We start from the raw sequence: 21,911 nt of genomic DNA, 5'->3' as shown, positions 1-21,911 counted from the left end.
ATTATGTCTGATGGTAAGCACAACAGTAAGACACTCTTCTAATCAGGACAGCTGATCATGTATCAGAAGGTGCCCTAAAGCTGATCAGACCACACTTTGCATACCACATTCAGTTTATGCACCAAGTCACAGGCACAGTGCTGAGTAGAGCATTAAAAAATTGAGCTAAGAGAAAACATTGGATAAGCTATCTTATTGTACTGAAACAAGATGGCCAAGAAGAGACCTTCCAGAAGTTTATGAGATATTAAAGGCATAGTTAAAATAAACCCAGACATATCTCAAGGTATGTCAAGATACTAGAACAAGGAAAAATAGGTCAACTTGAGAGAGATGCAAAGGCGAACTCCTTCACACAAAAAAATGATCAACACTTGGATTTATCTTCTGGGGAGGTTAGCGGAGATGAAAATCTTAAATTTCTTTAACAAACAGTTGGGTGACATGAAGCAAAAGAATGCAAGATTTTTTTCTTGATGGATGAGCAAAGATGGGCCAAATTCCTTTGATCTTCTGATAGGACCATTCTGTAATTCATTCCCAAACAGAGCGTGTTAAAGACACTCACCATCCTGACTTGGAAATATATCGCTGTTCCTTCACTGTTGTTGGGTCAAAATCCTGGAACACCCTCCCTAACAGCACTGTGGATGTGCTTACACCACATGGTCTGCAGGTGTTCAAGAAGGCAGCTGACCACCACCTTCTCAAGGGTAAATAAGGATGGGCAATAAATGCTGGCCCAACCAGTGAAGCCCGCATCCATGAATGAATTAAAAAAAAGAGACAAAGAACTTGCACTCATGTTGTATCTTTCATGACTTCAGCACGCATGGCGTTTTGTCACCAATTAAGTATTTTTAAAGTGTTGACACTACGATCATGTTTGGAAACGCAACAGTCAATTTGCACATGCAAAGACCCACAAACAGCAATAAAATAAATCAGCAATCTGTTTCAGTGATGCTGAAACAGCTGGCTGGAGGAAAATTATTGGCCAGCAGACTAAGAAAAGTCCTCTGCTCTGCTATGGGATCCTTAACATCCAAAAGACGAGACCTCCGAGAATGCAGCAACCCATCAGTACTGAAGTGCCAACTTAGATTTTGTACTGGAGTCTCTGGGGTGGAGTTTGAATCCACAGTCTTCCAACTTAGAGGCGGTACCAATGAGCCAAGGCTAACACAACTACTGAAAATATAGCAAAGAGCGATTAGAATGATTTGAAACTTAAGCTTCTAAATTCTGAAGAAATTGACACTTGCATTAAAATGTCTGACATCATGCTGAAAAAAATCCAAAAAACTGAGAACTCTCATGTTTGCAGTTCATTTCAATTGTACTGCAAGCATATATATAGAAATAAATGTAAAATTGACATCAATTGAGACTAAAGATTATGATTCTTTTCCCAGCCTTTGGACATCAGAAGCACATTCTCATAACTGTAGTGTATCAATGTACTACTTGAAAATAAATGCATGGGCATCTGGTTAAAAATGGGATTGTATGTTTAAGTAAAGGCAGAGATGAACATGGTGACTAAATAGGTTATGACACTACAACAAAGAGTTAAAAATATATATTTATAAATGTGGCATTCTCTTATTTACCCTTAATCTCAACCATTGTTACTACAGAATACCCATTACTGATCCACTTTTTTGTAATTTATAAAAAACTCAAAAACAAACCAACACAAAATACATAGCCAATCTTTTCTATCAGCAGTATGCTGCAGTACTATCCACAAGTTCTCTTCCACGCTATGGGTTGCAGTCTATTTTATTTCATCTTTACATCAAAAAGATATAATTTATAACAAAAAAAAATTAATTCCCTTGGAATGCAGAGATAAATGGAAGTATGAGTGCCTAGTACATAAGAAAAGTAAGGCTGCCCCTCTGGGAAATTGTCTACTTTCAGAGTGCTAGGTATTCAAAGCTTGTTCAAAAGTGTTCATTCAGAATACAGATATCAAAAGATGATGCAAATATTCAGGAGATAATCATAAAACTTACCAGATGTTCTAATCCTACTTTGATGTTCACAGAATCCCTGTAAAAGAAAAAAAAGTCCTAAATAACAGTTGTTCAATTTCATGCAATGCCCACCCCAATGTCCAAGATTCAAAGTGTTAAACTGAAAACAATAGCATTGTGCCATCTACAAAATAAAAAATGACCACAATAGAAAATTATGATACTGTTATGATTAGATAAACATATCCATTTTTGTTGAGTTTTAGAATTGTCGATGAAGTACAGAACTGTTCTGGTGAAAGATCATGAACCTGAAATGTTAACTCTGTTCCTCCACGGGTATGCCTGACGTGCTGAGTATTTCCAGCATTTTCCATTTTTATTATAGAATTGTAGGTTCTAATACATTTCTCCCACCAAAAGTGTAACCCATTTAGGATTTGAAAGCAAGCATCCAACAATTTAGCTGTATACCATCGAATAATTTTTGGAAATGAAATATTCCAAAGGTTATTGAACCATATATTGCATATATATTTTAATATGTAACTGTAACTTTGTTTATATGTGGTGTCATCTTCTGCTTTTGTTTTGGAATCTTCTAATTTTCTCCCTCTCTTTCTAAGTTCAATACCCAGTAAGTTCAATAAGGTCTATATGAACATTTTTATATTTTATATACATAGATGGCATTTTGTATAAGTCAGAAGGCCCTTCAAAACTCTGATCTTCTTCGGGTAGAATTAAAGGATTTAGCCATCAATTTTCATCCAACAGTAGCTCCCGATCAACCTAAGTTACACGGGCACAATCTTCAACAAAATGCTGGGGCTTCACCACAATCTCCTCACGATGCTCACAATGATCTTGATGGCATGGCTCCACCAGTATTACCTTTATTTGAACCCTGAGTAACAATCCTGTGCACTGTATGGCCAAGTTTGGTCAGTCAATTACTTTAACAGAAACTGCTGCAGTTATCTTGTATTTGCCTATTGCCAGCTCCTGGATCCAGCCTTCACCTTTTTCAGCCTCCCTGCATTGCATCACTGGGCGTTGTGAGCTCAGATGGCTCTGTGCCTTTTTCTGGTTTTCACCGTTTTCCATTTTCTTAAAAACCCAAACTTTCAGTTCCCCCTTCAGTTAGGGTCTGACTCAAAAACTACAAGCTTTGAAACCAGGGTCAATACATCCAACAGGACATTCAACAAACCATTTGCTCGCACGCAGTCCAGCTGCTCCAGCATACCATGGATTCCATTATAATATTTCATGAGCTTTCTTATGATTTGCTAAACTTTGCAAAATAGCAGAACAAACAATTTGAGGTGATAAAGTCCAAAATAGGTTTATTAAACAGCAACAGATAAACAGTAGAGGACAGTGGAAAAGATTGAATCCAATTATTTAACAAATATCCTCCTTTCAGTGCAATTATAACTGAACCAGAGGTAGATGTACGACAATATTTTTATTCAAGATTTTTAATTTATTCCCTAGCAATGCACTCCATATTTGTCTTGATGGTCTCAGAAGAACCGGTGAACTGAGTCCTCTCAGGTGGATCCTACTACATTTCCAAGTTTGACCTTGGACATACTAAACCAACATATTACAACAATGTCAGCTGAGGTTCAGTTGGTGGCACTCTCGCCTCGGTGTCAGAAGGTTGTGGGCTCAAGTTCCACTCCAGGGCTGGACCACAAAAACAAAGGCTGACACTCCAGTGCAGTACTGAGGGGAATGCTGCACTGTTGGAGGTGCCATCTTGGGATGAGAATTAAACTGAGGCGCCGTCTTCCATCTCAGGTAGACATGGTACTGTCTCAAAGAGGAGTAGGGAAGTTCTCTCTTGTGTCCTGGCCAATATTTGTCCCTCAGACAATATCACAAAAACAGAATATCTGGTCATTAGTATATTTCTTTTTGTGAGAGCTTGCTGCGCACAAATTGGCTGCTGTGTTTCCCACATTAGAACAGTGACTACATTTCCAAAATACCAATGGCTGTAAAGTGCTTTGGGACATCCTGTGGTCATGAAAGGCATCTTATAAATGCAAGTCTTTCTTTAAGTGTCCATAATATTATGAGACTGAGCCAAACCAAAGCTGCTGAAAATTTAATATGAGTTCATGATTTCGAAAGGGCTAGATTCATAAATATGGCAGAGGATTTGAGTCAGATCAATTGGACAACCCTCTGAGATGTAGATATTACCAACACAGAATCAAAATCAAACACCTTTAAAACTGAAGAGAGAAAGGAAGCCATCTATGTCCCTGAAGTCAAAAGAAAGACATGGGAAAGCAAAGCCAAAATGGCTAAATTAGTCATGTGCAAAGGCAAATCACACAAGTAAAAATATTTCCAAAGGCTTAAGGAAAACAGTTCTCAGAAGAACAGGGATCGATAATTGAGCTCCACTTGAAACAAAAAGCTGCTATTAGAACAGCCAAAAGAAGAAAAATTAGGTAACTACAGTAGCAGTTTTTTTTATTAGTCAGAGGGCCATTAAAAATTGCAAGGGCCAGTAAAGGTCCCTCAAAGCACCTTCAGGTGAATTCCTAGAACATTGCAGAAGTTTAAAATGACAACTTTGCAACAGTCTTCATTTTGATAGACACTGCTCAGTCAAAAATAATGCAATGTACAATTCACTCTCAAGTTGCAAGTGCCAAGGTGGATATGGATATAGTCTTGGTTAGACTAAAGAATCTCAAAAAAGATAGGACTGTTGGTCCTGAAAGCATTCACCTGAAAGTGCCCAAACGAAGCTGTGTTTACTGAGCTCCTTGCTCGTATATTTAACAGCTCACTAAGCTCGAAGATGCCTAAAGATTCTTCAAAGTGGTAAGCTGCTTGCCCTGCTTGATGACATCACTTGCTGGAAGCTGGAATTAATACCAGAAATGGAGAAATCCAGGTCATAGAGCTAATTTTCTTCTTGGTTGCCAGCGAGCTCGGTTGCTTCGCTGACCACAAATACTGAGCCACTATTTTCAAAATTAGTATCAAAACACTGAAAATGGCTCCAAAGTAAAGATAGAAACAAACTTCCATTTATATTGCACCTTTCACATCCTCTTGGATTTCCCCAAGTCCTTCGTAACTAACAAATTATTTTTGGGCGTAATAATTGATATAATTCAGGTAAATGCTGCAGCCACATTGCACACACAAAAGTCCTATCAACAGCAATGAGACAAATGTTAGTGTGTTTTAAAAACAGAAAAGACTGGAAATACTTGGGTAAAGCAACATCTGTGGAGAGAAAAACAGTTAATGTTTCAGATCAATGACCTTTGATCAGTATCAACCTGAAACATTAACTTGGTCTCTTTCTCCACATTTCCTGTTCTTATTTCAAATTTCCAGCACCGACAGTAATTTGCTTTCGCTATTTTGGTGGTGTGATTAAGGGATAACAGGATATCAGGAGAGCTCTTCCAACCTTCGTGGAATTGTGCTGGGCTTTTACTGTTGCTCACCTGAGCAGTTTATCATCTCATCCAAAATACATCATCTCCAACTCTGCAGTGCTAAGTACTGACCAAAATGTAAGTTTTAAACTAAAATCTAATTTTATGTCTTACTGCCATATTCTAATGATGCTCATATGTTTAGAATCTTCATTGTTTTACAGAAAAATAATTTTAAAAAATCTATCCACAAATATTTCATGAAAATGGAATTAAAGCTGCACTCATTCCTTTACCTTTACTCTCCACAGAAAACCATTAACAGTTGAACCAAATTCCACTTGCATATCTTTCAAAATTTTATTTAAAAGTGAAACTTTGTATTTTTTTCATTTCCAACTTATTCCCAAACTATGGAAAAGTTTGTGCTTTGGATCTCTGACCATTAGAGAATAGGTTGAGCCTGCACAAACTGTTTTTTCCTGCCATTTCAGTACTTACAGATGGCAGATTGATCAGACTTTCATTCCAGCAAATCAGCTGTTTGAGACATAAAAGTAATAGACAGTGTCCTATGCCTTTGTGCCATCCAGTTTCCACAGTTAGCTATCCCAAAGAAAACTAAAACTAATATGGGCAAAATTATGTTAGGTTCACTGCCCTGAGCATGTTAAAGATTTATGATGAAGAACAATATATGCACGGGAAGGAAGTCATTTTAATAGGACAACGTGATCGGAAATTCCTGACCTGGAACCAAATTTGTAAAAGCATTGTATGTCATGTCTTCCTTGGTGTCTAAAGTTGAAAACACTATTTCTATTAATTGGCATTTTAAACTAGTGGCACCTTAGGAGAACGATTTATTTAATTTTACACTTTGGGGAAAATAGTACAGCAATAGAGTAAATACTAATACGACAAACTTGAAGTGCTTCATTTTGCAATGGTTTTAGGCAATTTCCAAAGTGAAATATTCAAACCAAGCTTTTCATAAAGATTGTATATACAGAAAAGATATGAAGTGCTCTTCATGGAAAATACTAAACTATCAATCTCAATTCTTTGAACTGCTCAATTTTTTGGGCAGTTCTGGCATGAGTCAACTAAAGAACACCTCATCTCCACAATTTTATTAGTATATTCAAAATGTATTAAGTAGTGCTTATTCAATGTGCTTTAAAATGGGGCATTGGAACGTAAGAAATAGGAGCAGGAATAGGCCATTCAGCCTCCTGAGCCTGCTCCGATAAGATCATGGCTGATCTAATGGTGGCCTTAGCACCACTTTCCTGACTGAACCCACAAACTTTGACTCTCTTAATCAAAAATCTATCTAATTCAGCCTTGAATATATTCAATGACCGAGCATCCACTGGTCACTAAGGAAGAGAATTCCAAACACTAATGAGTCTCAGAGAAGAAATTCCGCCTCAATTCCAACTTAAATGGGAGAACCCTTATTTTGAAACTCTCTCTCCTTGTTCTAGATTCCTCCACGAAGGGAAATATCTTCTCAGCATCTACCCTGCTGAGCACACTCAGGATCTGATAAGTTTCAATAAGAAACTTTCCAATTTCAATAAAGCTTCTCATTCTTCAAAACTCCAATGTTCAATGCTGATTCTGTTTTGCCTCATTTATGAGACATTCTGCAATAATCTAGTCAGAATGACAGGAAAATCTCAAATAAATTCCTTCTGAATGCTAACTTACTCAACTTTGCCTTGAATACTTCCAAGTAATTCTTAAATTTGAAATGGAGTGTTATGCTCTCTGATTTTGAAGTTCCTGAACAGCATTTTTAAAGTCCTAAATGATTCCATTCACTATTTCATACCTTACCTTGACATTTCTAATATTTCTCTCACTCAATTTAGTTTATAGTTATTCTTTCATGGCTCCACCCATGAAAATTATTGGCTGCTGGTTCCTACGATCATAATTCAGAAGTTAAATCTACACTCTTTCAATCATCTCAGTCCAAGGACATCACCGCAGGAGTTCCTCAGGGTAGTGCCCTAGGCTCAACCATCTTCAGCTGCTTCATCCATGACCTTCCCTCCATCATAACGTCAGAAGTGGGGATGATTGTTGATGATTGCACAAATGTTCAGCACCATTCACAGCTCCTCTGATACTGAAGCAGTCCGTGCACAGTTTCAGCAAGGCCTGGACAATATCCAGCTTGGGCTGTTAAGTGCCAAGTAACATTCCCGCCACACAAATGCCAGGCAATTACCTTCTCCAACAAGAGAGAATCTAACCATCTCCCCATGACATTCAATGGCAAAACCATTGCTGAATCCCCCACTATCAAAATCTTGGGGGTTAACATTGACCAAAAGCTGAACTGCACCAGCCGCATAAATACTGTGGCTACAAGAGCAGGTCAGAGGCTGGGAATCCTGCAGCGAGTAACTCACCTCCTGACTCTCCAAAGCTTGTCCACCATCTACAAACCACAAATCAGGAGTGTGATGGAATACACTTCACTTACCTAGGTGAGTGCAGCTCCAACAACACACAAGATGCTCAATACCATCCAGGACAAAGCAGCCCACATAAGTGGAACCCCATATACTAACTTCAACATTCACTCCCTCCACCAGCAACGCACAGCAGCAACAGAGTTACCATTGACAAGATGCACTGCAGCAACTCACCAAGTCTCCTTCAACAGCACCTTCCAAATCCACAACCTCTACCACCTAGATGGACAAGGACAGCAGATACATGGGAACACCACCACCTGCAAGTTTCCCTCCAAGCCACACACCTAACTTGGAACTATATCACCGTTCCTTCACTGTTGCTGGGTCAAAATCCTGGAACTCCCTCCCAACAGCATTGTGGGTGTACCTACACCACATAAACTGCAGCAGTTCAAGAAGATGGCCCACTACCACCCTCTCAAACACGAATAGGGATGGGCAATAAAAATGTAGGCCTAGCCAGCGATGCCCCCATGCTGTGAAAGAATAAAAAATTGCCTACAGGCTGCTACTTTTTGAGTCATGGGTCAGTGGTGCCACACTAGCTTTTAATTTAGATGGTTGTGGATTCAATTCACACTCTAAATTACTTGATACTGGCACATCAGTGCAGCAGACACAGCTATAGATACCCTTTTTCAAATGAGACATTAAACTGAGAACTGGTTTGCCATCTCAGATGAAGACGACTTCCACTCACATAGCACCATTTATGGCCTCAGGGCATCCAAAAGTACTTTACAGCCAGTGAAGGACTTTTTTTTTGAATTGCAACTGCTGTAATCTAGGATACGTGGTAGCCAATTTGTGCACAGCCAGCTTCCAAAGACAGTGATATGATAATCTCCAGAAAATCTGCTTTAGTAATTTTTGAGATAAATATGGGACAGGGCAGAAGGGGTTAATTCCCCTGCTCTTGTCTGAAATAGTGCTATAGGACCTTTTATGTCCTCCTGAGCGGGCAGGCAAAACCTCAGTTTAACCTCTCATCCAAGAGACAACACTTCCAACAGTGCAGCAATCCCTCAGCACTGCACCGGGGTGCCTGCTTTGATTTCTGTGCTCTATTCCTGGAGTGGGACTTGAACCCATAACCTTCTCAGAAGCAACAGTATTACCAGCTGAGCGACAGCTGACACACAAAAGATGCCATGCCACTATTTAAAAAGCAGGGGAATTTTCCCAGCGGTCTGGCTAACATTTGTCCCTCAGACAACACCTGAAGTAGATGACTTTGTCATTAATTTGGTAATATTTGTAGGAACAGGCTGTGTGTAAAATGGTTATCACATTTGCTACAACAACTGTAACAATTTGCATTTACATTGAGCCCAAATTGTAGCCAAAGCACCTCACAAGCGAAATATCAAATAAAATTTGACATCGAACCACCCAAGGAAATATTAGAGGTGATGATCAAAAGCTTGATCAAAGAGGTAGGTTCAAGGAGCATCTTAAAGGTGCAGAGAGAGGATAGAGATATTTAGGTAGGGAATTCCAAAGCTTAGGGCCTCGGCAGCTAAAGGCACAGCTGCCAATGGTGGAATGCTTCAATATGGGATGCTCAAGGGGTCGAAATTGAGGGAGGCGAAAATGTCCAAGGGCTGCAGTGTTGGAGTCAATTACAGATATAGGGAGGGGTGAGGCCATGAAGGGATTTGAAAACAAGGACGAGAATTTTAAAAATTGAGGCATTGCTTAACTTGGAGCTAAGTCAGCAAAGACAAGGGGTGATGAGCAAATGGAATTTGCAGTGAGTTAGAACACAGACCATAGAGTTTTGGATGGCCTCAAAGTTTAACGTGAGGCATCAGCCAGGGATGCAGTGGAATAGTCAAATGCAGAGGTAACCAAGACATGGATCAGGGTTTCAGCAGCAGATGTGTTGAGGCTGGGAAAATGTTGAACAATGAGGTGCAAATAGGCCATCTGGGTAGATATGTGGTCGGAAGTTCATCTTGGAATTAATATGAAATCAAGGTTGCGAACAGCCTGGTTCAGGCAGTCTCTGACAGATGCAAGGGAGCAAGATGGAGCCAATGACTAGGGGAGATCATTTATGGCAGGGAATGAAGTTTGTCTTTCCAATATTTAGTTGGAGGAAATTTCTGCTCAACCAATGCTGCCCGCCAGACAAGCGGTTTGACAATCTAGGGAGGTTTGAAGAGTCGAAAGATGTGGTTGTGAGGTAGAGTTGGGTGTTCTCAGCGTGCATGTGGTAACTGATGTGTTTTTGGATGACATTACCAAGGGCAGCATGTAGATGAGAAACAGGAGTGGGCCAAGGATAAATCCTTGGAGAACACAACAGTGCCTACATTTCAGAAATACTTGATAGGTTGTAATTTCCTAGGGATGTTCAGAGGTCATAATGTTATACTCCTGATAGCCGGTTGGTGACGGAAGAAACCAAGGCCAGTCTTAACTTGGAATAGATGTATTTATATACAGAGTAAAACATTACAGGTATATATCTCCTGACTCCACTCTACTTCTATGTCAGTAAGTGTCTCTTTATATGTGGTCAAGTAAAAACCCAATAAATGCCCTCTGCCTATGTGTACGCAACTCAACTGATACAACTAACATGTGAAAGGCATTATATAAATGTGTCTTTCTTTTATTCTTTTTACTGTGGCATGCTCCTCCAGCTACAGTTGGAAATGTGGGGAGCAGTATTGGCTGCAGGTTTTCCCCCCACATAGTCAAAGATGGAGCTTTCTGAACAGCAAAACATGAACTAATTATGAGATTCACCACATGTTACAGTTTATGGCTGAATTTAAAATTAGACCCTCTGGATTGAAGTGCTATTGTTCCCCAACATTTCATCATTTGCCCAGTTCCCACAGTGTCTTCCTTTAAATCTGTTCTCCTGCACTTCATCACACCTAATATTAGCAGTATGAAATTGATCTGATTAGCAAAAGTTTCCTTTGATCCTGGCGCTAATCACACAGATTTTGTTATTGCAGCATGTCCACTGCAACCAAAATTTCAAAGGCCTCGTTTCAGATACGAATAGAAAAGCAAAAGGAATGCAAAAGTAAGTAGGCAGCAAAAAAAAAGCTGACTCAGGGAATCCAAAAACATATTCCAGAAAGTATATAATGATGGTAAACTAAGTTGCAATTTTAATCTTTCTGAGGAGCACCAAATAAAACAGCACCACAGCATATTGAAATGCTTCAACATAAAATGTGCACGTGGTGTACAGCTGTCAGTCAATTCAGACAGTTGAAATTAACCGAACCAGTAAACTGTTCTAGTCTGTAATGATATGAAATATTTATTCTAAACCAAACTTCAAAAGACTTCATAAACATCTGAAAAGCTTGCCTCCCAAAAAAACCCACCATTCTTAAGTATTATTTTTTATGCCACAACTTTTTAATTTACTTTGTGGACTTTGTTGAATGCTGAAATAAAGACATTCTTTGATGTAAGATCCTATGCTCATGTTCATGGGCATGAACATTTTCCAGATGCTTTTCATAAACCTCCAAAACAGTTGTTCTTCTGCAGGATTCGCATGTTGAAATAAATTTATAGTCATGACATCAGAAAAGAATCTCTTTTCAATAAACCTTGAAAATGAAAAATATTCCAGGTGCAATAAGATGGAAATAGTCATTTAACAGCCTGTTTCTTTTTAAAAAAAAGTTTACACTCTTATGCAGGAACTGATAGGAATTGTTCTAATATCGCAGCATCAAAAAATTGGATGCTGTAAGCCCACCTGTCCTGCGCAACTACTCCAAACACGAACACTTCCCAACTTTAGAATATCCTTCAATGTGATTCTGATTTGAGTGCCTACATGTGGGCAATTCTGCCCTATGAACTGGCATCAATTAGAAGCTCATCTTAGGTTGACCACACCCACTTCTAGCAGTCTTGCAGTGTGCAGTGAAAAGAACCTTTCATCCTACCAGCAAAGAATTAACAGGTAAGTTCTCTTTCTCTCAGAGGTACAGCAATACAGAGGTATTTAAAGCTATGCAAGGTTTTGTTAGAATGGATACAGAGAGAATGTTTCCTCTTGCAGGGAATAGAATAAGTAAAGGTCATCAATATAAGATAGTTACCAAGAAATCCAATGGATAAAGAAGTTTCTTCTGAATTCTCTAAAGAGTGGAGAGAATATGGAACCTGCTACCACAGGGAATAGTGGAGGTGCATTTAAGAAAAAGCTGGACAAGCATATGAGGGAGAAAGGAATAGAGGGTTACAATGATAGATTTAAATGGGAGGAGGCCTGATTGGAGCATAAACACCAGCATGGACTGGTTGGGCCAAAAGACTTGGTTCTGTGCTGTATATCCAATGTGATCCGAAGTAATCCATTTTGTACTAGATTCAAATACGGATCACAGAAGTGACAGGATAGTGTGCTAATCCAAAGTTTTCTTTGAGATATTATTTGAGTTTCTTTCTAGTATTCCAGAGGCCCAGGGTAATGCTCTGGGTACCCGGCTTCAAATCCCACCATGGCAGATGGTGAAATTTGAATTCAGTAAATATCTGGAATTAAAAGCCTGATGATGACCATGAAACCATTTGGTTCATTAATCTGCCACCCTTACCTGGCCCGCATGTGACTCCAGACCTACAGCAATGTGGCTGACTCTTAAATGCCCTCAGCACAGCAACATCCCATGAAGAAATATTTTAAAAAATACAGTTTGATTAATTACTATTTTTCACGGTTTATTTTGTGACAGTGCACAAACGTAAACGAATTATATTCTATTTGGGCACCATGATAGTTGAGCAGTTTCAGTACGCAAATTCGCTCGAATACAAATTTAGCGTGTCATTTTCACTCTGGTTTGATTTATGAAAACACAAACTACGAAAAAGGAGGCATTCGGGCCACAAAAATTACAAATGTTTTAAATCTACAAATGGTCCAATAATGTATTGTGTCGTAGTCATTAACTCATAACTATAATTTTTCTACACTGAGCCCTACATCCCTAGATGTGCTGATAGAAGAAGCACAGTGTACACACTTAGTGCTTCTTCACAGGGAGGAGAGCAACAAAATTTGCAGCATTGGTCAGTTACGTAGCCTCAAGCAAAGTGAGAAACACAAATTTATAAATAGGATTGAAAGTGATGAATGAATTTAAAAATGAAGAAAACATCTGCACCAAAGCTGCTCTGAATTCAGACCTCTGGTGGTAAAGATCCTTTTTTAAGATGCCAAGATAAAGGAAATGGTCCAGGCACTTCAATATGCACATTTATGTATTTCTGCTCAGATTTCATGGGATGTAATATTTGCTGGACATTGGAACCAGCAAGTTCTTTTCCAGTCCTGTATATTCGTATATTCCAATGTTATCATAGAACATATGTAATAAGTTAAATAGTAATGTCACTTAAAAACAAACTAATTTACCAATTTCATGCAGATATGTAATTTCAGCTATTTCTATATTTAATAATGACAAAATCAACTATTACAAATTTCCTACTAACAAGTAAAATGCCACTTATATAACACTCCTAAAATAAAAACATAATCTAAAAAAATCCAACGTGCCACAATGCCCCAAAATTCTAAAACTCAAAAAATCTTAATTTTGCCTCATGCATTTTTGCACTGCTACTTGAAAATGACTGCTCTCTTTTCAAATTGCAATAAATAAGAAACAATTCAATAATACATGACTCCAAAGAGAAATTAGTGCAGTTTATTTCAGATTTATTACTGCAGAGGCAATACAGTATAATCAGCCTAATGAACGGCAATTAACAGGAAACCGTTAACATCACATTTGAAGACAGTTCACAAGAAGCCTCCAGTTAATGGCATATGAAGACTGCCCTATCAGTGGTCTGTCTCCAGTGCTGTCCTTGTCACGATTCCATCAATATTTGTACAACTTCTTCTCCTGCGCTGAAAGCAGACCTAATTCAATTATGGGTCTCAAAACTGATAAAATGGTCCTAAAGTGGAAAATGGGAAGGGATTATTGGCAAATGAATAAAGATTTGTATCGAACAAGCACACAGGAGTACAACAGTCCTTTTTTTTTATCATCTTCTGCCTTCAGTCTGCTGGGAACCTTGAGTTTCCCTTGCTTTCATGCAGCACATCGATTTCTGAATTAGACTGCAATATTAAATAATTAATATACTTGCCATGATTGATGTTTTGCATTAGTTGAATATTAGGTTATCAATCAAAATCCACTTGGTTTAATGTAATAATATTGAAAAAGTGTCAGGGGCTGTTCATCCAATTTGTAGTTGAAGCAGCCCAGATAGTCATATTGGTGTAACACGAAGCTCTGAAGCAGGAAATGTACTGGTTTAACATTCATAAGTCAGAGATTATGAAACTTGTGGAGACACGGCTCAGGCTGCCCTAAATAAACCTCACGGCACCTGTCAATTTCAATCACACCAAGGTCCACGAAGAAATAAACCATCATCTACAACTGCCTTTCATCAGGTCCACAAGAAACCAGGTCTTCGAAAAAACATGAATACAGATTTTATTTAACATTAAATCAGGATCCTAACTAGACAGTGCTCCATAAGCTTATCTGCATCAGATAACATGCTTTTGTTGCAGAAGAGTACAAGACTTTTATTTGCCCACAGAAGACAAATTTTCACTTTTTAATTAATGTGACTGCCATAGGACGTCTAAACTGACGGTGAGTAAAGCCATCTGCTTCCTGAGTTTTATTTTACAGTCTGGAAAGATGAAAGAGAATTAGCCTGGTCAGCCTCTCAACAATAAACAATAAAATAAGAACCAAAAAGGAGCACTGCTTATACAAGAGGAAAAACACTATTCTCTTACCAAGCGAGAAGTCTTATTTATACCACACTTAATTAAGCAAAAGAGGAAGAACAAGTCAAAGTGTTAAAAAGGGCTAAATTTAATGCATTGCTTTTGCTGCAGTCAATATTGGCAAATTGGAAATGTCTAGCATATCATTCATGTCAAGGGAACTGTGTGGCTCCAACCCAAGTCTCTTAGTCCCAGGTCGACATCATTATCGACTAATTCTGAAGGCTACTGTTATGTTCATAGTTACTAAATTTCTCTGCAACAGCTTCCTTTAATCTGTAGCTTGAATTCCAGGTAGCACACAATTAATTAAAGCCAGAACACCAGTTGAATTGTCATTCATGGTCAAATTTCAAATAATTGTATTAGATTTTTTTGCTTTTCTTTCTCTTCCTGCTACAGCTGAGGCAAACGCCTATCGTCAGTCATGCTAAGAACCACAAATTTAAAATGCAAAGCCAGTCATTTGATTTCCACCTAACAGGGTGGCCCATTAGCACACTGCTCATCAGTGATGCATTATGGTATGATAGCTTCAATCCCTGACATCTAATTTAAAAAAGAAATCTTTGTAAAGATGTGATGTTAGTATATGGAAGCGTTTGCCAGTGATGACAGAAAATCACAGGAAACTTTAAGCTATATCAACCAAGTAATAGGGCATTCAGTATATTGTGAAGTGTGTTACAGAAGAGAGAAAATATATTTTTTGAAAAAACTGTTCTTTCTTTTAAGCACTTTTCTACAAACAGAACAAATCAATAATCAAAGAATAAAATAGGCCAGTTTATCATTTCCAGAAGCAGATAAGCACAAAGGGTTTTTGGTTTATTTCATCCCCATTCCATTTTGTGCAATACACAACTCACTAATTGAAAGCTCAGGTGCACTTTTTTCTTCCTTCACCAAAAGCAATTTTTTACCCAAAATTCCAGACCACAGCAATAAAAGTTACAACAGCCACATGTCATTTTTTTGCTGAATAGATCCACAAACGGTGTGTTATGCAAACAGTTAGACCATCAATATTCAAGATATCACCATTTAAGATTGCACCTGCCAATATTAGCTGGGGATGGGGCACAAAAAAATTACCTCAACATCTCTTTATTGGATGAAGGGAAAAGGAATGACCCATGACTTTTGTTGCTGGTAACTAACTTATGGCCTCTTCTGCAAGTTTATCTCTGTAGGCCTGGTCTGACTTAGGCTTGATCCATATGAAGAACCCTCCAATCACAATGTTGGTTCACATATCAACATGGTTATTTAAGGAAGCTGGTGCACCTTGAAAAACATACATCCAACTGTTCTGTTAATACAAGTAGAATAGGAGAAAAGAAAGAAAATACTGGCAAGAAAATATAATAGAATTTAACTACTATCCTGGTATAAATTTGAACATTTGTACCTGAAGTGATTAAAAATGATCTAATGAGAGCAAGTTATTTGAGCTTCATCAAATTTTTTAAGTGTTATGGCACAGGTTTGCATCCATATTCTACACACAGGCCTAGTTACTCTTCCCTCTTTCTTTGAGGGAGGGGACAAAATTAGTAGGCTGCTCTCACATGCCTCCTGGTAAATACAAGAAAATCACAAACGTATGAAGGCACTCTCAAAAGAAGCCCTATACATGAATTCGGCATATACGATCAGGATCAAAGATGGTAAATACAGAAGGGTATTAGCTGCAACCAAAGAAGACTTAAATGTTTTGAGAGAGAGTTAAAAAAGGAGTGATCAGTGAGGAATGGATTGTGAAACAGTACAAAGAGTGCACAATACATGAATCAGGCATTTTAGAAGAGCAAAATGAGCTCTTAATTATAAGCTATATTTCATCGTGACACAGATTTTGCTTGCTCCCAAACATTGCACCTTAATAAATATAACTATTGCCAAAGGATTCCAAGAAAGAAATGTAACAACCAGGACAAAATCTGAATCTGAAGATGCGATCAAATTAACATGCATCATGTGACATCACAATAAATAGAGCAAAATCTTCTCCATTACTGTTAATCCCCAGTGTATTGGCTCACAATGACTCAGAAGTTACATTACTTTTTCTGGGGTTGGGGGGGGTGGGGTAGTGCATGTTTGCAGGATTGCTATGATAGTAAAGACATTTCTAAAGGACCCATTTATAGAGGCTGAAGCTCTGGGTCCTTGGAAAATAAAAACTTATTTCCTTACAAGCTGCACGTAAAGAAAGACATTTTTTAAAATCTTTAAGAGGCAGCTACTATTACATTTATGCTCTATCAGTTCATAGTTCCAAGAATAAAAAAAGCTGAAGTTTAAAATAATTGCATCTTTCCTCCACTCCCAGATATGTCTAACATAATATTTGGCATTATGAAAAAGTTTTATGAATAGGAAACCTGTTTAAATTGGGAATTTAATTCATTAACTCCCCTAAATAATGAATCATTCTTCCAGAATCCTAACATAGTAATAATCATTGATTATTTTTGAAATTTTCAAGTTGAACCTTAATGAAGTAAACAAAAAAAACTAAATTACAAAGATCATTGATAAATTTCCAAGTGCATAGTTTAATTTGTCACAATATGCAACATGTTGTATTGTTAAATAAATAACCCATTAACATATTAAGCAATATTTCCATATTTCAAGCAAAATATACCTAGAAAAAGTTGGCCTTGTTTTGATGTTTTATACTAAAAAAACTGGCCACTGTTCCCAAGTGATTTGCCCTCAGTAATTTTCCACTTATGCCATAAAATCTTGGAAGGGATGAAGCTTACAAATAGCAATTCATAGCTGTGGAATAAATGGCTGATATTGGTGCAATCATATACAAACTTGGAGATGTAGGTATAGGTGCCTGCTGGGAACTGTAGTCCTTATTTTGTGAACCTTATTTGGTCTCTCCAAGCTGATAGAGAATAGTCTGGGATGACGATAACCTCGAGGCTCAAGGTCAGTGCTTTTCACACACAGGAAATGTCACCGCAAAGTTGTAATTCTTTATGTCTTTATGATGTTACAAATTGTATTTCCAGTTATAATTCTCAGCTTACTGTAAAAAAAATCAAGGTATGGGCCAAAACGATTTTGAAAAAATCAGAAGTTATTTAACTGGTTCCTTTTCTGCCTTTATTGATAGGTTTTGCTGACTATTCACTTTGAATCATTGTTCTCAAATGTCCTTAGTGGTTGTTCATTGGATAGTTCTTCCAAATGCTTTCCTTTGTGATTTACACAATCCCTGTATCTTGTTAAGATTTGTTGCTGTTTTGTGCATAGAACAGCAGCCATGCAACTATTTCAGGAGGCAGGGCTTGTTTGCCCATGTACAGACCTACCTGTGTGCCACATCAGACAGGGATCGGACATCAATGGAATGGCCCGCTCTGCAACTCACCATCCCATCCCACACCAAATTTCAATTGTAGTCACCTGTTTCCCAATGGAAAAATGGATTCAATTTCATTTCCTAGATATAGGGCAAAATTTTCCCCCCGTTGGGGGGGGGGGGGGGGGAGTGCAGGAGCAGGCATGGGCAGGTGGCCCTCCGATTGTCGCCCTTTTTCGTGGGCGGGCCAATTAAGTCTCGCCCAGCGTGACGTCCACGTGGAAGCGGATGGGGGGTGGAATGGCAAATTGGTGTTTTGGGGGGGGGGGGGGGGGGTGAAGAATGGCAAATGCATAAGTGCGCTCCGATCTCCTTGAGACTAAATGCTGCCTCAGGGAAATCAGTTCCCAAAGGGAAAAAATTAATCTTTGGAAAATTTCATTAGCCATCCATATCCCCTCATGTGACAGTGTCACATGAGTTGGGACACGGACATAACTTTAAGTAAAAGTTAATCTTAATTTTTTAATTCAGTCATGAAACCTCATCCCGCCCATGGATGAGGTTTTGTGCTTTTTCAGGTGGCCGCCAGCGTTCCCGACCTGCCCGGCAACCTTAAGGTTGGACAGGCAGGTCCACTAATTGCTTTAATTGTTTTTTGAATGTCCTCAATAGGCCATTAACAGGTCGGTGGCTGCACAGCTGACTTGGCTGCGCCCCCGCTGACCTGAAAATGCAAATGACACGGGATGATGTTGTGAGTTCCGCCCGATGTCATTCCGTGTCATTTTACGCATCGGCGAGCGCCCCCCCCCCCCCCCCCGCACACCAACGGGAAAATGTCTTTGATAGTTTTCATCCACAAATTTTGCATTTGTGGAGTTAATTTTAATTTCCATTGGACAAAATTTTCTGCAATTCAACAGAATAATGAAAAAAAAACTGGGTCTAAATCCTTCATGCTTTACGGCCAGCATGAAGGCCATCTTACATTGAAATTTAATTCTTCCACATTAAAAGTTATAGCCAAATGTGAAAAAAGTGCCTGCAGAGATCTTCTAGCCCAATAAAAATTTCTAAAATTAAGCTGCAAATTTTAACCACTGTTGCTGCTCCTTATAGCTACTCCTGCCAGGAGATCTGCTGTCATGGTATAACACATTTGTCTGTCTTGCATCATCCTCATAGATCCACTGTAGCTTGTCTGCAACCACTCTGTGATGTCCAGCATTCAACCACACCTAGGTTGACCCCTCTTTCTGTTGCCCTGCAGAAGAGATCTCTGAAGCTTTTCAGCTCTAATTAAATGGCCAAAATACTGACATTTCCTTTTCTGGATGTCACTTTTTAAGAATTCTTTTTTACTCTTGAAATAGCAAGTATCACTTCTTTGTCTTATGACCTGCATATGGAATTTTTAGCATATGTCTGAATATTCACATTTCAAAGACCTCTATTTTCTTCCACAGCTCTTCACATTGTCCAGGTGTCTGCGATATACAGTAAAATGGATAGAAGGGTACATCTTATGAGCATTTTTTCCTTGTTACAAGCTTGAGTTTTCTGGTTCTTAACACATCCTTCATCGTCACAAAATTACTTCTGGCTATTTCCATCCTTCTTCTAACTTCTGCATCACATCTGCCATCTTCTGTTATCATTTGTCCTAAATATACAAACTTCTCTACTTGTTTCAGTGTGACACCATCCACTTCAATCTTCGCTGTAGTTTCTTCAAATATAATCCTTCTACCATTGTTTTTGTCTTTTTGGTGTTCCTTCTCAGTCCATAATCTAAACTTCTGGATTTTACTTGATCTACCATGTTTTTTAGGAACTCTTCTGATTCTGCAAGTAGCACTGAGTTGTCAGTGCGCTGCAAGTTTATGTTCTTGCCTCCAATTTTTACCCCTGGAAGTACATCTAATTCCCTGAATATTTGTTCCATGTACAGATTGAATAATGTTGATGACAGTACACAGTCTTGTCGTACTCCTCCCTCCACTTGAAACATATTGGATTATCCCTCTTCTAGCCTGATGCTTACTATTTGGTTCCAACATAGGCTCTGGATAAACATCAAATCTTTATTGTTAATGTCACATTTCAGCAACACATCTATTAGCTTTTGGTGATACACACTATCAAAGGGTTTTTCACAGTTTGTGAAGCATATGTAATTGTTCTTGTTTACGTCTAGATATTTATCAAAGATTATTCTTAGGATTAATTTTAATTTTTATAAGGTTAATTTTAACCAAGCACAAGAAAAAAATTACTAAGATATTTACAATGACATCAGGATTAGTATAACATTTAACCTACTTCAAAATTTTCTAACAGCACCTTCGACAGCAACTAGTAAATGTCATGATGGACAGAACAGTTTTAACATTTACTCATAAGAAATCTCAAAGTGGTGCACAAAACAATCAAAAAGTTCTCTCCTCATAAGTGTTACAATAAATTCAATAGCATATTACAATAGCAGTAAAAAAGTTGAATAATTAAAGGAAGAATAAAGCTCAGCATAAGCACATGATATTTTATAGCAATTTTTAAATGCCAAATTATCTTTGTAGGATTTGAGGTTACAGCACTACTACATAAACCTCTGGTAGAAAACGACTTGATGAAAGGATTTACTAACCGATGAAAGAATCTTGTCAATTTTTGTGCACTTAGATTCTAAGAGGTCTGCAACTCAGCAGGGCATGGAATTGTCTACCTGGGCACACCAACAAAGAAAGCACTGAGAGTACAGATAAATCTTCCAGCATACTTGTCAGCTGTTGTAAACTTGGAAAAACTATTTTGAAATATGAGGCATTTTTTTCAATTGACAAATCCCAATTCTATTTGTTTCCTCTTTTATGATATCAAATGCAATAACATATAAATATATAAGATAACATGAAAAGATAAAGGCGAACAGAATGCAGTTAAAAAGGATAAAAAATAGTATTGAAGACAGCAAAAACAAAAAATTCTAAGTCTTATGCAACTGACAAGCATACTATCCGAATTACAAGTTGTTTAGGCAAAAAAAAGTTAATAAATTCCAATGCAAATATTAAGAGTTCAACATAGATAGAAACCTCAGCCATATAAAAATAAATGGGGTCAACGTATCCATATGCTGTGATTCAATCCCATGATTTAAAAGGGCAAACAACATGAGGAACTCGCACCAAGATGCTGCTGCTTCAGTAATCACCCAGCCCTTCTTCCTGTACAAAGAAATTCAAAAGACAAATTCCCCCATGACTGGAATGAGAGACAGCTAGCAGTTGGCCTCATAAATACAAGGGGTGAAAACAGAAGTCCCAAAACACCAAGCCCTTCAACTTCCACAATCATGGGAAATAAATCAAGGAGACTGGCGTACACAGTTCCTTTTAATATCAGTCTCCCCTGTCCTGTATATTTTTATTTGGTTTTTTTGGTAACATTGTCTTTCAGCACTTCACCCATGTGACCATTCATTTTTACTTGGAACCCCATACAATGAACATCAACAGGTTATTTTCCCTCATTCTTGGCCAAACATCCAGATACTTTTCAGAGGGGTTTGGTAATGGCCATCAAGAGTAGAAACCTTGATTGGTTTTCACCCATTAAGACCATAATACATAGGAGAAGTAGGCCATTCGGCCCATCGAGTCTGCTCTGCCATTCAATGAGATCATGATAATCCTCAACTTCACTTTCTTGCCTTTTCCCCATAACCCTTGATTCTCTTACTGATTAAAAATCTGTCTATTTCAGCCTTGAATATATTTAACGACCCAGCCTCTACTGCCCTCTGCGGTAAAGAATTCCACAAATTGACTACCCTCTGAGAGAAGAAATTCCTCCTCATCTCTGTCTTAAATG

General features: G+C 38.2%; 1 protein-coding gene across 2 annotated transcripts in view; it reads right to left on the bottom strand.

Annotated features, from left to right (window-relative positions):
- rsrc1 (arginine/serine-rich coiled-coil 1) overlaps window positions 1–21,911 on the bottom strand; it is a 450,751-nt gene that overhangs the window by 255,586 nt on the left and 173,254 nt on the right. For both annotated transcript variants that reach the window (XM_078563745.1, XM_078563744.1), the window contains one exon: window positions 2,022–2,058. In XM_078563745.1, the coding sequence (XP_078419871.1) occupies window positions 2,022–2,058 (37 nt within the window). The remainder of the gene's footprint in view (window positions 1–2,021; window positions 2,059–21,911) is intronic.

The sequence above is a fragment of the Cetorhinus maximus genome, chromosome 19 (genome assembly GCF_964194155.1).
Source record: "Cetorhinus maximus chromosome 19, sCetMax3.hap1.1, whole genome shotgun sequence".
NCBI lineage: Eukaryota > Metazoa > Chordata > Chondrichthyes > Lamniformes > Cetorhinidae > Cetorhinus > Cetorhinus maximus.
This window is presented reverse-complemented; position numbering and strand designations above follow the sequence as displayed.